The sequence below is a fragment of the Fundulus heteroclitus genome, chromosome 4 (genome assembly GCF_011125445.2).
Source record: "Fundulus heteroclitus isolate FHET01 chromosome 4, MU-UCD_Fhet_4.1, whole genome shotgun sequence".
NCBI lineage: Eukaryota > Metazoa > Chordata > Actinopteri > Cyprinodontiformes > Fundulidae > Fundulus > Fundulus heteroclitus.
Window position 1 is genome coordinate 29550847 of NC_046364.1, and position 16405 is coordinate 29567251.

The 16405-nt window shown below is 40.2% G+C and overlaps 2 protein-coding genes across 3 annotated transcripts in view; one reads left to right on the forward strand and one right to left on the reverse strand.

The window, feature by feature from the left end:
- Positions 1-11912, reverse strand: part of homer2 (homer scaffold protein 2) — a 35278-nt gene extending 23366 nt beyond the window's left edge. The window contains exon 1 of one of the 2 annotated variants that reach the window (XM_012856453.3): positions 11797-11912. In XM_012856453.3, coding sequence (XP_012711907.1) covers positions 11797-11798 — 2 coding nt within the window. In that variant the 5' untranslated portion in view covers positions 11799-11912. Of the gene's footprint in view, positions 1-11120; positions 11622-11796 lie in introns of those variants that run through there. The other variant, XM_012856452.3, reaches the window with a different exon arrangement.
- A 49-nt stretch (positions 11913-11961) lies between these two features.
- ramac (RNA guanine-7 methyltransferase activating subunit) lies at positions 11962-13984 on the forward strand. The gene is made up of 3 exons (XM_012856454.3): positions 11962-12078; positions 13144-13314; positions 13409-13984. Exons 2-3 carry the CDS (start codon positions 13145-13147, stop codon positions 13596-13598), a joined length of 360 nt encoding a protein of 119 aa, XP_012711908.2. The 5' UTR covers positions 11962-12078; position 13144; the 3' UTR covers positions 13599-13984.
- The last annotated feature ends 2421 nt before the right edge of the window (positions 13985-16405 follow it).

The window sequence follows — 16405 nt, forward strand, 5'->3', positions numbered from 1 at the left end:
ATTTTCTCCAAGAGAGTTAAATAAGCTACCTCAGCAATAAGCCGTTTGCTGTACCAGGAGGAAAGTGGCCTGGATAAAAGTCCCAGTTAAACTCAGACTAAATGCTCCTCGGCTTTATAACCTCCAAAAATACATCCCATTCTTCACAGAGATTACCCTCTGGCTCCATCAATTGCCCCAACAAACACACTGCCTTGGCCTACAACTGAGATACTAATGATCTGAAAGCATCCCACAACAAAGGCTACTTTTCCTTCATCATACTTGTCTCACTTGCACTGGGACTGTGCAGAGCTCTGAGTTGGGAAGAGAAAATGGTCACAGAGCACATTTTAGAAAGCTTTTTATCAGAGATAGATATAGATCATATTTCAAGTCTTCGCAGTTCAACATTTCAAAGTGGAACTTGAACTTACAACTCTCCACAGATGGTAAAAGAATTTATAAAAAAAATGCTGTTTCCTGCAGACCACATAGACTCCTAAACATTAAGTTCACCTCTGAACAAAGCTGGAGGTCTTTATATATTAGTTTAACATCGAGGACTGGATCCAGGTAAATTCACTATGAAGTCTGTCTACAGGTGAGTGGAAGTGTCTTCAATTGTTCTGCTGTAAAACTAAGAGAACAAGGAATAAATCAGTCTAGAGAAGAGGCACAAGAAAAGAACGTAATGGGTAGAGTTGAAAGTATTTGGATTAGCAGCAAAGCAGTAACTATTTTCAGCACTTAAAAGTGAATTAAGCACTAGATTTCATTCTCCTCTATATCCATCCAACCATTGTGTGGAACTGCTTATCTGTGCAGGTTCGCCGGGGAGCTGGTCACCAGTTCTTCAAGATATACATTAATTTAAAATGATTATTAGTATATCAAACGTTAAGCTGTACACTGTTGTGCAACAACCCTTCTCATGCATCTAATAAAAGTGATCCAACCTTAAAAAATATTAAATACAACGGCTGACAGAGTTAAAGCACTAAAATAAAAAAGTACAGAAGGGAACGACAATTGCAATTTTCCACTTTCTGATGCATGAAGAGTTAAATATATAATTTTGCCATGGACTAGAGGAAAACCTCAGAAGAGCTTTCATTTGCAAACAGTGCAGTGCAGGATTTGAGATCATCAGTTTGGCAACAAAGTTGCTCAACTTGACTGTTCAGGGTTCTGGTCAGACACGTTTGGCATACCGACACATTTTAACACGAAACTGAGAACGGCACAATTTATTTCAGTGTTTAAAAACATGAACATGAGGATTCCTTCCACCAGTGCGACATATTTAATTTTTTTCCCCTTTTATGTAATGTTACTTTGATTGTCAATTTTGCCTCTTTCAGCAACAAATCTCTACTTTGCTGATTGATGACTATATTACATCTCCCTAATATGCTCAATGTCTAGCTTAACATGTTTTATTAAATGGTTATTTTTATTATTATTTTAAAATCGGTTATACACTTAAACTCTTACGCTTTAGCTCAGAGGTCAACATTAGACATAGCCCCTTTATTATAGAGATGCACCAGTCAGGCTTTTACTGGCAGATACTGCTTTCTGGTTTTCTTTGAGGTCTAACCTCAGCCGATTCCACATTTTTATACAAATAATAATTCTGTATAAATTGTCTTAATTCAAAAATTAAATGCAATACAGCCATTGTCCACAAAGGAAATAAATGTGCTGGAACAACCTGTTCTGAAGACAGCAAAAATGTGTTATAATATTCTCCCAATTTATAAATCTCATGCATGCTTCAAACATTTAAACTAAAGAACAGTGGTATACAAATAAACTTTGCCAATTTAGTTTATATATCCAAGAAAGACAGGGATAAAGTGCACACATCCAATTCTGCCTCCATAAACAGTTTAAGTGTTTTGTTGATATAAACTTCAGAAGCAATAAACATGTCACTATTTAGTAGAAGTATGCCAAACATATCATCTTATTACACTTCCACAACTTAATAAAAACTCATCATGAATTTCCATGAATTTCCATGTTTTCCAGTCATGTTGTGCCACTAACCTTTGATTAAGAAAGTTAGTAAACATCAGCAGATGAAGTAGATGGACACTCCACAAAAAAGGTTTCAGGTGCAGAAATGCAACGTTCAACAATATGAATTGGAAAGCAAGAAAATGTCAGTAAATGCTTCGAAGATCATGTGTGAACTTTATCTACATGGAAACTTTTCTCTGATTTTTGTTAAATTCAAAATAAATGCATCAAAGCAGATGTGTGTTTTTTAAACCAGAATGGGGCTTTCCAGCTTCAATTTATTTAAGGAACACTGTGTCCAGGCTGTACCCCGCCTCTCGCCCATTGAAATGCTGGAGATAGGCACCAGCACCCCTCATGACCCCATGAGGGATAAAGCGAGTAAGAAAATGGATTGATGGAAAAAAAAAGAAAAAAAAAATTGAAATGAGATTGAGATTGAGATACATCCAAAGAAAAAGTGGATATTTGATTGGTCCATTACTCATTACTGCTCACATATCTTCATTTGATTATATACATAATCAGATAAATACTTTATAGCTGGTTTCCTATCCCAGTTCTCAGAATACCACTATATATTTTTTTGCATTTGCCTTTTGCTCGACTTTTACTTTTCTGACCAGAAATTGAAATACAGGGTTTACTTGTCGATACAAATAAAAGACATTCAACATTGCATTTATTTGCATATATGTTCATGAAACCAAATTTTGTGATACCGTTACAGTCAAAACAGCTGCAAACAATCTGTTTTCATAAAAAACAAAAAAACAAAAACATAAGAAATGAGCCACATATGGAGTAGACAGCCTGCCAAATATTCATGAGCTAATAAAGCTTTTTTTCCTACCACTGGGATTATGCTTCTCTGAAAAATTAAAGCCTAATAAATTTGCTGTCCCCTTTATGCCTAATCTCTATCTTCATCTGCTTTGGGAACAACAAAACCCATTATACAGATCACTGCTGCTGCTGCTCCACACACACACACACACACACACACACACACACACACACACACACACACACACACACACACACACACACACACACACACACACACACACACACACACACACACACACACGCTGACCTTTGCCGGGGCTGCAGCGTCTGAAGCCAGCTCACACTGGCAGGGGAACACAAGCGAAAGGCCAACACTGAACACATGGCTGCATTTACACAACTGTTAGTGGAATCCAGTGATCTTTGGGGATAAAAAGGCATCAAGTTGATTGATTTTTCCTGAATTAAAAAACACTGGGGATGTTTCGACTCAATTCTGCTCCCACCGACTGTCGAGTGCTCTCTGTCCCCATCTGGTGCTTTGAATAATTTACAGGTGGGTGTGTGTTTCTGTGAGGGGAAGCAAGTCTGACTTAATCTGCTCTGTCTGTCTCTACATACATCATCTCTATATTCATCTTAGGCCAATACATACTCATGGGATATTAAATGGGAGTTGTGTGCTTTAAAAGAATACATTAAAAACAACCAGCTGTGATAATATAGGTCAGCTAATCATTAACTGTGCATATTCAGCCAATAGATTACAAACCTCTACAATGATAAAATCTAATTAGAGCTGACAACACTTAAGTCCTGTAAAAGATTTAATGTGCACTACATTTAATGTCTCTCAACATGACAGCCTCAACGGGAAGATACTTTTTTTTTTCAGCACAATGATCATCTTCAAAAAGATATTTTAAAATGACTTGAGCTGACACTGTGTTCCAAAGAGAAAGTGTGAATAAAAGCACACTGCCGTCATTTTTCACCGAGACTTTAAATGCTCTTTTTAATGCAATGAGTGGCAGGCACATTGAGTTTCTGTCCTACACAGTTTTTAATAAGGGATTGGGGGGCGGGGGGTAGGGGGCGACAAGAGGAACTGGTTTTAACAAGATTCCTGAGTTCAGGAATCCGCTCCAGGCTAATTCGTTAAACTTTGCTCATCCAGCACAAATAGTTGGACATTTTTTGACTCCGAGGTAATCTGAGGTCAAAAGGGAACAATCAAAATGTCAAAAGGAGCCTGTTTGACAAAAACCCTGCAGCATGAGCAGCTTCAGAGATGGAGGCTGCAGATTTCCATTTCCGACAGAAAGTGAGCAGTATCTGACCGACAGGTTATGCGACATACATAAAGGTAGAAATTAAAGCGGCAACTGTTATCAATCCCCATTCAATAAAGGGGAGGGGATGAACCTGAAAACACATTAGTGCATTGAAGTGAAATACGGAGATGGTTTCTTATTTAGTGGTGTACACTAAAAGACCTAAAAATGTTTTTTTGAACACTGAGTGCCATTTAAAATGTCTGAAGTCTGCAGGTCAGAGCAGGAGTCAGCACACTGGGCTTAACACCATGTTTTGTGCTTTGAATGAGCCAAAAAAGAGAAAAGAAAAAAAGAAGCAAATTGTGCATTCAGATCCTAATAGAAGCAGAACCACAGGCTCCATCATATGGGACTAAGTCATTTATAAGATATCTGTCTCTTTGCAACCAGGACATTCTAAGGTCAGCTGTCCAAGAAGTAGGTTTTCCTCTTTATAGTTTATACACTGAATATTTGAGAACACTTGTTCCAGGATGTCCAACGGCTCATCATATTGGAAAAAGAAAAACTTTTATATTTTCATTATAATCAAGCTTTCTCCATCAGACAAGAGCCAAAACAGAACAACTACCAGTCCAAATTTTGACAAACAGAATATAAAAACATGTTTACCAATGTCTTGGTCCCACATGGGAAATGGTTTGTATTTTTGTTCACTTCAAGAGCCACATGAATAAAAGCCAAATTATTCACAGCTGACTGTGGACAAAATCCATTTTATCACCTTCCCTGCCGGAGCAGATAGAAACGCACTTGGGTTTTCTGTCTGACTGGGGAATATTTAGTCCGTTAATGTGAGAGAGAAAAATAAAAAAATTAAAATATTCCTTGATCAAAAGATTGACGGACCACGTGCACAATATGGCACCATTAAAATTAACCATTTCTGTCCGATGTCTAGTCAGAACCATAGCAATATTCCTCAGCCTAAACTACTAGAAATTAATAAAGTGTGTGCGAGATCTTAATACATCAGCTGCGTCTCTTCAAACATGCATGGTCAGGCACAGACAAGCCGTCCTACTGAGTGGTAGAAGCTCACAGATATGAATGAGCAAAATAATCAGGAGAGAAGACGTCTATCAATTACTCCAAACCACCTGGGTTTGCAATGTAATAAAAGATGCCATCTCTGTAATAAAGTCCAGAGGTTAAAGCTAAGTTTTCCCCTCCAGATACAGCATGCAATAACCTGGCTGCAGGATTTCTGCTGAATGTGGCTGAAATTACAGGAACATCCAAAGTTGTGCATCGTGAGCGTATCCGCTTCTTGTGACATTTATAAAAAAATAAATAAAAAAAGCCCGCTTTCTTTGATTCAGAGACCCATTGAGACATATGAAGTGCAATAAAATACATTTATGCCTTTTTACAATTTTCACTTTCAGCATTATCTGCTATAGGCTTACATATAGACTATATAGCAGAGGTTAAAGACATTCTGTGGAGGGGCAAATGCTTGGCTTCTGATTCGCTTTGTATGCCAACCACAATTTCTACAAGTTTTATACAATTTTAAAATGGACCATTTTAAACAAAATGTTTTTCATGCTTTTATTGACCAACATGAATATGTTTAGCAAATAGAAGCAAAGTAAATTTGATCCCAACAACAAACTCGGCCAGTTGCCCAAACTGAAGCCCCACTGGTTGAATATCGTACATGAATGTGTCTTGCATTGTTCAATTTAGAAAAAAAAAAAAATAATGCATTATCCTGTCTTATCAGTAGTACCTTCACACATATGGACAATTACTGATTCAATATGCAGTGATGCACCCACTATAATTGCACAAGTCTTGCTCTGTGACTTCTTTATCACTGACTGATTTTAGTCCCCAGTATTTGACATGTGGTGCCCCTTAAAAAAACAACAACTCAGATCTGGTTTAATGTGAACACAGAACATGCCAGAAGCATTCTGTCCATCTGAAATCAGCCTCTCGCTGCCTGCTTTTTAAAGTAACGCTGACATATTCCTCCCTTTGCTCAACACATCTCTAGATTCAGCAGGGGACTGCGTGTGCTGTCGAGTATGTTGTGAAACACCTACTTGGTTTTATTTCGGAGGATGCCCTTTTCTCCACAACATTTACATGGCGGCTGCCCATTATGCTGACAGAGACAGTTTCAATAGCAGACTGGTTAGTGTGACTAAATGTTTGACCACGCATTTACAGTTTGTTCGACTTTTTATTGAGGAAAGAAGTTATCAGGATGCCAAAGCAACGCTAAGCAGTGACTTCAGTGGTGATGCAGGTGGAGAAAAAGCAATTAAGTCTTAATTTAGAAACAGAATGGCAAGTTGCAGCATCATGGCAAGTATGCACCTAATCATTTTTTCCAGCTGTCAGACACTTACACACTAATTATATATATCTATATATATAGATATATATATAGCTATATATATATATTATATAGTATATATATATATATATATATATATATATAGATATATTATATATTATATATATATGCGATATATATATATATACTATATATATATATATATATATATATATATATATATAGATATATATATCTATATATATATATATCACACTCATGATGCCTTTTGTATTCTTGGTGTCATCACTTCTCATTTTGTGTGCCAATACTATTATGTTTAACTGGTTAGAAATAGTTTAGATGTCACTCATCTAATAATTATCCCAAAATGACTGAGTGACACTGCAATCTCAGACTTCTTGGATACCATATTTGGGTGGAAACTATCCTTCAGTTATCAGAAAATCACACTCTGGGGGCAGTGCAGGGGGTAGTCCACTCAACATACAGAGGTCTCGTTCCTCGACGGGGTCATCCTGCGTACGACTCCCAGCCTGTGGACCTTTGCCACATGTCTGCCCTCTCTCTCGCTCGCAAGCCTATTGCCAGTATGTCCCCTTTGAAATAAAGGCCACTCGTACCACAAAGACAAAAGAAATGAAAACAAATTTTCCAAGGCGGATTTATTTGCAGGAATGCAGCCGCTACTCTAGTCTGCTCTAGTGAAGAAAGAGCTGAGCCGAAATGCAAAGTTCTTGATTTACTGGTCCGTTTACGCTCAAGAACGACATCCTGGATACAAGCAGCTGAACAGAACTTCCTCTGGATAGTGGCCGGTCTCAGCCTTGGAGAAGGTGATGACCTCCGTCATCAGGGGGGACTTAAAGTAGAGCCGCTGCTTCTCCGCAGCAAGATGTCAGACAGGGAGGAGATCCCAGGGAAGACCCAGAACTCACTAGAGGTACTATACATCCCTTCTGGCATGGGGACGCCTTGGGGTACCCCAAAATGAGCTGAAGGATGTTGCTGGGGAGAGGAATGCCTGGGTAGCTTTTCTTCATCAACAAAAAAAAAAAAAAAAAAAGGAGGAAATTTTTTTTTTTTTTTTTTTTTTTACACACAGCAAGTACAATTATGATCCTGTAATGCAATAAATCTGATGTTTGATATTTAGATTTTCATAGTTTCATTTACAACATGCAAAAAAGCAGGCTACTGAAAAATGGGGGGGTCTAAAAACTACATGTTAATAGAAGATAACGTAAGGCCTACATTAATTAGCATCATAAAAGTAAAAAAGTGCAAAAAATAATTATACCAGGACACCAATCAGTAAGTCTTGCCTTGATTATTATTTTAATAGTCGAAGGGAACCTTGAAACCCTAGAAGCACCAGCAGAGTCATTACTTTGAAGCCTATTGGTCTCTGTACTCTGACATGTGGTCAATCACAATGCAGCCAAATTATTCATGACATAAAATGCTGAGTAAACTTTAATTTCATTCATATCAGGTCTCCTGGCTACATTTGTACTGATGTGTTGTACGCCCAGCTTTGCATTCAGTTTGCAACGGCATATTCTGAACAATTCAAGCGACAACCTCCAGTTTCTCCCGTTCACTCCCATGTCAGGCTGCCTCATTCGCCATCACCAGTGACCTTCATAACGCTTGCCAGCTATTGCCGTCATACAGCCTCTCATGTAATGCAGGCGACAGGCCAGCTTCACGCCAGCAAACCGCAGCGGGCCCCTCCACACCACACTGAGGTGAGAAGAAGAGCCCAACTTAATCCAAGAGAGCCAAGGAAAAGGGAGTGAGGAAATCTCCCCAGAAACCCAGTACGACAGCAGATGGCCTCCTGGGCCTCAACCATCTGGTGAGATAACGTTCAGTTCACTATCAGTTTGTCCCCTTTTCTTTACTCTTAGCTTTTCTTTTTCCTTTTCAACCATGTTCTTGTAAACAAGGACTCAACGAGGGCCGTCTCCAAACCAGAGGCAGACAGAAGACACTCTCGGGTTAAGCTTCAAGTCCGGCCTCCTGTCAGGGTAGCCAAGAGAGCCGCTGCCATGTCACAGAGCCTAATCAATGAGTGTTAAGCCTTTAGATGTCATTCTCTGGCCAGCCAGGAGATTATCATCTGTCCCTGTGTTGGGGCTGCTCCCGGCATAGCTCGCTTTAAATAGCAATATGCTGATTATACTGCTGGCTGCTCGTGTTCCTCTTCTGTACAGAGCTTCAGGCAATCTGAGCTTTGGTTGTTTTTTTTTTGGTACATTAGCAGCAAAACGCCTCCTAAAATACAGATTTCTTTCACAATGCTACAGTACAATTTCCTCACTCCTTAAATTCAGCGTTCAACTGCAGAGAGGCGATTTAGGCTTATGGTTAAATCATAATTCAGGGCAACACGTAATATCGTCCTTAACAAGTCCTATGTAACCTTAATAATGATTTAAAAAAAACAAGAAAAAAAACAAAGCATGAAACCACAGAGTTCATATAATTAAAGATTAGTAAGAAAAAGAAAACACCCTGGGAGTTGCCATCATATGGCAAGTATTCTTATGTGGCATGATTAATCTACAAACGTCATTGTTTGGAGATCTTCTCTTGGAAACCATTCACTGCTAAATGAAGTGAAAACAAAAACTAAGACACGCCTTATCAGCTCTGGCTGATCCTTAGGGTGCGACATTATTGCATCATTGCAAGGGTGTGATATCCAAGAGCAAGATATTGCGCAATTAAGAACACCCGCATAGAACTTCAGCTGCGCTTTCCTGCTATAGCAACTATGATAAAGATAGCCAAGATATCAGCCAACCATAAGTCCATAAACCAAAACCTACAGGCAAAAACAGTAAAGTGCCCAGTCTATACAGCTATGTATTTTAGGCCCGTCACAATCCAAAGTGGCCCTGATGCCAAAATAATCATGAAGCAAGTTTATTCTTATTTATTTTTTTACATTCAAATAGTGTAAAGGCTTCGGATTTGCTGCGAGTTGGAACGTCAGACAAGAAATTAGACCTAGAAGACACCGTACACTAAAACTACTACTGCTGCTGCTTACAGCTTCAGACGCTCAGTCAAATCAGTGAACGACACCAGACAGGAGGCATTAAACAGCAGCAGCAGCAGCCCTTCATTGGGTTTGATAGGGATTGCATTTTGGGCATCATGAGACCTGATGGCTGGACAAGTGCCAGGCATGTGGGACATACCCTTATCAGGACGACCAGGGGTGTGTGTGCAGCCACGAACCCGTCGTTTGCAGCATCAGGCCAGTGTGGGGTCAGTGAGCGCCATTTAAAAATCAAGTGGTTTCATATTACTGTCCAACTCTCTGGTCACTGCCTGCACAACTATACCTCAACTAATTATGTCACAACCACATCCACAGGGTGCCTGTTTCAGATGGGCCAGCTCCGTGCAAAGCAAACAGCCTGGGATTTCATTATTTAATGACAAACAAAAACGCCAACAGAAGCAAGAACAGTTTTTGATTGATGAGAACCGGATACAACACTGCCTAGATCAGATTCAAGCATAAACTTGTTTAAAACGGAGCTATAGATGCACCGCCGACTCAGTTCTGCCTCACGTCCTGAAGAATAATGAACGAGCTCGGAAGCAGAACCCACCCCCATCCTATTCAAAGAAGGATTTAAAGTCAGTCAGGTCGTAGCAGACTAAAAGCACAGAGCCGTCTCTCCACCATTGGAGGCCTAGTTCCACCGGCTCTGCCCCGTCTAGGTCTGGCTGCTGGTCCACGGGGCCAGTTTCATGACACAACAACACCAACTCCTTTCAAAACCGGCTCAGTGACTGTAAAACTTCCAAGAAGGTGGCAAGACTGCAAAACTGGTTGGATTACACGTGTACTAAAAAAAAAAAAAAAAAACCTGTGTGATCAGGAACAAAAAAAAAAAAAAGTGGAAGCGGATAATAAAATTACCAATGAAACAGCACTGATTTTACATTGAGGTCTTTGTAGAGGCATTCCTAACATGTAGGCTACATATGTCTGAGAAAGTGTGGATTCAAACCAACTCTCCTCCCATCGATCATTTGTGTCAGAACTGGAGAGGAACCGGAGTGGGTACCTCAATCATGTCATGTGAAGTGAGCTGCTGATTGCATAACTATGGCAATGAGCCACAGGGACAACACTCCACAACACAGCGGGCAGCTAGAGACAAAATAACGTGAGATCCCCCCCTCCTTTCTTTCTTTTTGGTAAACCAAAGTGAAAATACACGCAACCGCCCCCCAGAGAAACACGCGATCCCACAAGTGCCATATCGCTCCTTATTAGTGGGCAGCGCTGACTCTGACACCTCCAGATCATGAGCCGCAAAGCTGTAGCTGCACAGACCACAAAAAAAAAAAAAACTGTGAAATTCCGAGAGAAACACAAGGATTCACTGAGAACGATGCAAGAGACATTAAGACTTTTTCCCCCTTCCTTTCTACAGATAAAGTCGGAACATCTTACAGAGAGGGCAGTCTGGTGATAATCTTGTAAAGGGGTCCTTACGCACAGGCACAGCGTTTGCCAGCGGGGATCGTTGCGGTTTAATCTATTCAGGTGTATAACAGGTGAGCAGCTATGGAGGCATTTCAGCGAAGCGACACACATTGAACAGTCAGGCGCTCCGAAGGGCAGCGCTCTCCGGATCACTCACCCCATTGCCGCGGACTGCAGGTGCAACTCCCGATTGTATTATTAATATGTTGTTTGGAGGTTATAATAATGACAGAACAAATAAATAAAATAATAAAAAAAAAATAGGTCTACGGCGCGGTCCTCAGAATATTTAGCGGTCAGCAGAGTCCAAATTCCGCTCTGTCCGCAGGAGAGAGAGAGAGAGAGAAAAAAAGTCCTCTTGCTGCTGAGAGACAAGTGAAATATGAGAGCGCTTCTTCGTGAACTCGATTCACCGGGTTGTCAGGCTCAGTTCAGGAAGTTTTTTTTTTTTTTTTTTAAATCCTCTCCTGGTTAGTCACTCCTCTACTGAAACGCGTGGCTGTAAATCCTAACGAGGGATGGCTTCCTCCTCGGTATCGCCCCCCCTCTCCGCAATAGGGCGATAATGAAATAAGTTGAGGTTTGTCTGTCTGTCTGCCTCCCTGCCTGGGCTCTGCGCGGAGTTTCTTCCTTCCCAGCGGGATTGTGTTTCACATGAAGAGCAGCAGCAGCGACACGGAGCGGCTTCTTCCATCTGCCTCTGCAAAACCGCCCACTCTCTTTATTTAAACCTGCGGTATATGCCGCGCTGGCAGCGGTTTCACGCCGACAATTGTGTCCAAACTGTGGTCTGAAACCACAATGTTCAAATAAAACAAAACGCATTTACTTACATTTTTAAGGGAATTGCTGAGGATTTGTAACCACTGACCCGTCTGCCCAGATTGCGCCTCTATAGCCGGACTTAACCCCCACAGATGACACTAATAAACAAGCTTCAAATTGTTTTCTGTTTTTTTTTAACAACTGGACCTCCTTTAATCAAGAGCAGGTGCGCGCGCTCCCGGAACCATTCCACTGAGCTCGAGCGTTCCAGTCGGAAGAGTATTTCAGTGACGCTCCGGTGCTGGTAGATGCTAGAGAGCTAGTAGCGACAGTATCGTCGTCGTTTGAAGGTTAGTTCTTAATATTTTGCATGCAAGTACATCCGCAGGGGGGATGTTCTGTTGCTTTGATGGTGCTGGTGATGCCGTAGGTGGTCCCACTGCTGGTTTTATGTTCATAGCTGGAATCTTCCCGTGAGCAAAAACACAATGTCCGTGTTAGCAATAGCAGCTTCCGCGTCTTGCTATCCGCTTTAAAACATTCACTTCACTGAACTAGAGCCTGTATATTTAGTAGAAAACACTGTAAACACGATTGAATTGGTCTTTAAAACACGAAGTATGAAGTTATATGTACTGAAAAAAATATGAAAATGCAAAGTAGACTGTGTTTTCATAGTCTCAAATTATACTTTGTTTTTTTTTAAAGTGACCCTAATAGACGCAGTCTCACCTTTTTTGGTTCATTCGCCAACTTTAGGTTATTCAGATTCACTTTGGACATCTACCCCAGACGACTAAATGTTGAAATTGAACAAAAAGATGCATTAAACAAAGGTTTAAGTGTGTCAACATGTAAAGAACTGAGTTTCTGCAGATTCTTTTTTTTTTTTTTTTTTTACTGTTTAAAGTCGGATGTGTTTTATCTGACTTGTACACGACATGTCACATTACAGGTAGAAAAGTTGAGAAATGATTAATCATGGTCTCAATTTATTTTAAGGTCACAAATACCTGAGGTGTGTGCACTCTTAAAGAGCTACTGCATGATCAAATGACTTGCCATAAGATGCTGTGTTGCTGAATTCTTTAAAGGAAGGGATGTTTCCAGAGATGTAGTTTATCTACTCATTGAAATATAAAACATAGTTTCTTTATAGGGAAATGAAGCTGCACTTCTACACTTTTGTGATAAAATCACCTGAAATGTGTTTTTTTTTATATAAAGTTCTCCATGTTATAGAACTTGTTTATTAAAAATAGAAAATGAAAGGTAGTTTTTGGAGTTAAACTCGCGTAGAGCACTATCGCCACCAGAAGCTGTTGTTTACGTGTACATTTCTTTGTGTTTTTTTTTGTCAAAGTTCATCCAAGTGCATTTTCTGTTTTTTTTTTTTTTTTTTGCCTCGCTAACAGAATGTCTGAGGTCTCAGAAAACACGCAGAGCTACGAGGAGCTGTTTGCTCACAGATTTTCATCGGAGGACAGTGAATACCAACAATATCTGAACCGTCCCGCTGACCCGCCACCGATCGTTGAGGACTGGCGGGGCCGCGTAGGGGGAAACCAGAGGGGCAGGGACAACAGGTAGTGTTGGTTTGTGTTCAGTCAGCCAATAGGAAGGGTTTACGATGGGGAAATACTGCAGGATTTCTTTACTCTGATTGCACATGTCCTTCAGGTACCAGGACCGTCGAGGCAATCGCGACCGTGGCTGGGGAGAAGACAGAGGATGGCAGGGGGACCGTCGGAGGCAGTGGCATGACAGAGACAGGAACTGGGGGCACGGCAGCGGGTATCAGTCTGGTTCCAGAACCTCGGACCAGGGATACAACTCCAATCGCCAACGGCAGCATTATGGTCGCTACTGATTGCCTGGCATTTGGCAGTATTTATAGTAATAACTGTCTCATGACTCGAGCTGCACTTGCGTTTGTGTTCCAATGTTTCCCCTTTGCCATAGGTGATGCAACAAGCATTGAATGTAGAATGTCCTGTCCACTGTTGTAGCTTTAGCAAAAAATACACCTCAAAGCAGAAATTTAAAGTGAATTTCCAGTACACATATATTTGTCATATATCTTTATTGTAGGCATCAAAATACAAGTGAATGGACTTGCATTTAACCTGTGTTTATTGTGTTTTCCTAATAAAAGGACAGTATAATGCCATTAGTGTATACATTATAACAGTTGCATCAAGATAACAGCTGTCAGCCATGTGCTTCTGATCTTTAAAGCTTCCTCAAACATTGAAATCAATGTTGTTTCTTTTAATTTAATTGTCCAACATAAGCCAAGAAAAAAAAAAACAGTTTTAACACTAGACTGTGAAACCTCGTCGCAGACAAGAGCAATTAATACATTGCCTGATATCTCACCAAGCTGAATTAAATCATGATTCTGTTTCACCGCTAAATCATTAAGTTCAGCCCAACATGAACTACTTCTTTCATTTATCTTGTCTGAAATAAGGTATTCATGTATATAAGTATTATTGGAAAGTTAATTTATTTCAGTAAATTCACTAAGTGAAACATTACATGGATGAATTAGTTTTTAAGCCTTTATTTCTGTTAACTAGGATTTGTTGCTTACAGCTAATGGAAAAATGGTATTTAAGAGATCTGATGTTCAAGCCTTTTTGGGATGCATTATTTTAATTTACTGAGAAGTACCTTCATTACCAACAGAATTAGGAAAAACACAGTGATTGACTTCAACTTGCTTTGCTTGTTTCAGAAGACACAAAGAAAGCCACATTCTGGGAATTTCACAGCAGCAGTCAGAGACCAGTGTTTTAACCAGCCTCAGTAGCTTTTGCATAATGGGGCTGAGAATATTTAGGCTGTTAAAATGATTAATAAAGCAGCAGTGAGTAAACTTTTGCCATTAAAAGCAGCAGCTGCAAATGTATAAAATGACACTGATATGTTAGAATTGGGACATTTTTTTCTGAGATAATACCAGTAATGGTATTATTTTATTTACATTTGACCTAGTTTCAGTTACTAGTGCTTTACAGACACTTTGCCCGAAGGCATTAAAAATCTCAGCAGTGTTTTAATGTTTTTGCCCAACTTGGCAACAGACTGTTGATTTTTGCAGTGGAGGTCATATCAGAAAACTACACAGGGTGGGTGTTCAGAAATATCCCATTTTAAGATGAAATTTAAAATGTTCATCTGCTGTCTGCTGCCTTATACAGGTACAGGTAATAGAATATCATGAAAATGTTTATTTCTTTTCAGTAATTCCATTCAAAAAGTGAAACATTTATATTATATTCATTCATTACCCACAGCCTGATATATTTCAAGTGTTTATTTTAATTTTCATGATTCTAACTGACAACTAATGAAAACCCCAATTTCAGTATCTCAGAACATTTGAATATCATGAAAGGGTCCGATATTGAAGACCCCTGGTACCACACTCAGCTAATTAACTCAGAACACCTGCAAAGGCCTTTAAATGGTCTAAATGTCTAGTTCTGTAGGCAACACAATCATGGGGAAGACTGCTGACCTGACAGTTGTCCAAAAGACGACCACTGACACTTTCACAAGGAAGGAAAGACACAGGTCATTGCTAGAGAGGCTGGCTGTTCCCAGAGCTCTGTGTCCACGCACATTAATAGAGAGGCGAAGGGAAAGATGTGGTAAAAACAAGTGTACAAGCAATAGGGATGACAGCACCCTGGAGAGGATTGTGAAACAAAAGCCATGTAAAAATGTGGGGGAGATTCAGAAAGAGGACTGCAGCTGGAGTCAGAGCTTTAAGAGCCACCGGACAGACGTATGCAAGACCTGGTTTCAGCCGCAGCATTTCTTGGCTCAAGTCACTCTGGAACAAGAGAGTCAGAAGTGTCTCGCCTGGGATGACGACAAAAGGACTGCTGCTGCGGAGTGGTCCTAAATTATGTTCTCTGAAGAAAATAAATGTTGCATTTCCTTTGGAAATCAAGGTCCCAGAGTCTGGAGGAAGAGAGGTGTTGTGAAGGACTAGAGACTTTCACATGACCAGGTAGACTTTTTGCTGACTGTCTATGCTTCTGTGCGTGCAACCCTCGTGGCTACACCTGTGGAGTTAACTGGGGGTGCGAGTCCGAGGGCGCATGCGCATGAACCAGTGGACGGAGAGACGGAAGGATACCTTGCGTGCTGTGGAGTTATCGTGCCTTTCGGATGCTGTTGTGCGTTCATAAACCGTAAGTTTAGCATTTCTTGTTTTGCGTTAAGCTGTTAATGCGAGTTTGTGGAATAGCGGCATGAATATCCACGTATGTTGCCGAAGATTGCGTTTATAGCGTGTAACGCGCTTACCGCGAGCGCCGCAATTAAGTAAACAACGGAGTTGTTAACCCTTTCCTGCCGTGTAAACAGAGACTTTAACCCTTTCCTGCCATGTAAAACGGAGATGAAGCTTGTAATTGGATAATATGTTTACTTTACGGCGTAGAATATATTTGTAGTAGTGTCTATTTAGCCATTGCCCATGTGGTTCTTATATGATTAGCCATATTTTGCTGTTAATGTTGCAGTCACAATGCATATGTATCTAAGAGGCACTGTTATATTCTGTTTACTTATAGAAACCACAATTTCATAACTTCAATAAAACTCTGGACCGGTTCATCATGTCTGCATTTTAATCAGATGCTCCACGGTGGCTCCTGC

Bases quoted from the DNA above. Each gene is read 5' to 3' on its own strand.
- ramac (XM_012856454.3), top strand. From the start codon at position 13,145: ATGTCTGAGGTCTCAGAAAACACGCAGAGCTACGAGGAGCTGTTTGCT. The intron at 13,315-13,408 runs GTAGTGTTGGTT...CATGTCCTTCAG, and splicing joins CAGAGGGGCAGGGACAACAG to GTACCAGGACCGTCGAGGCA.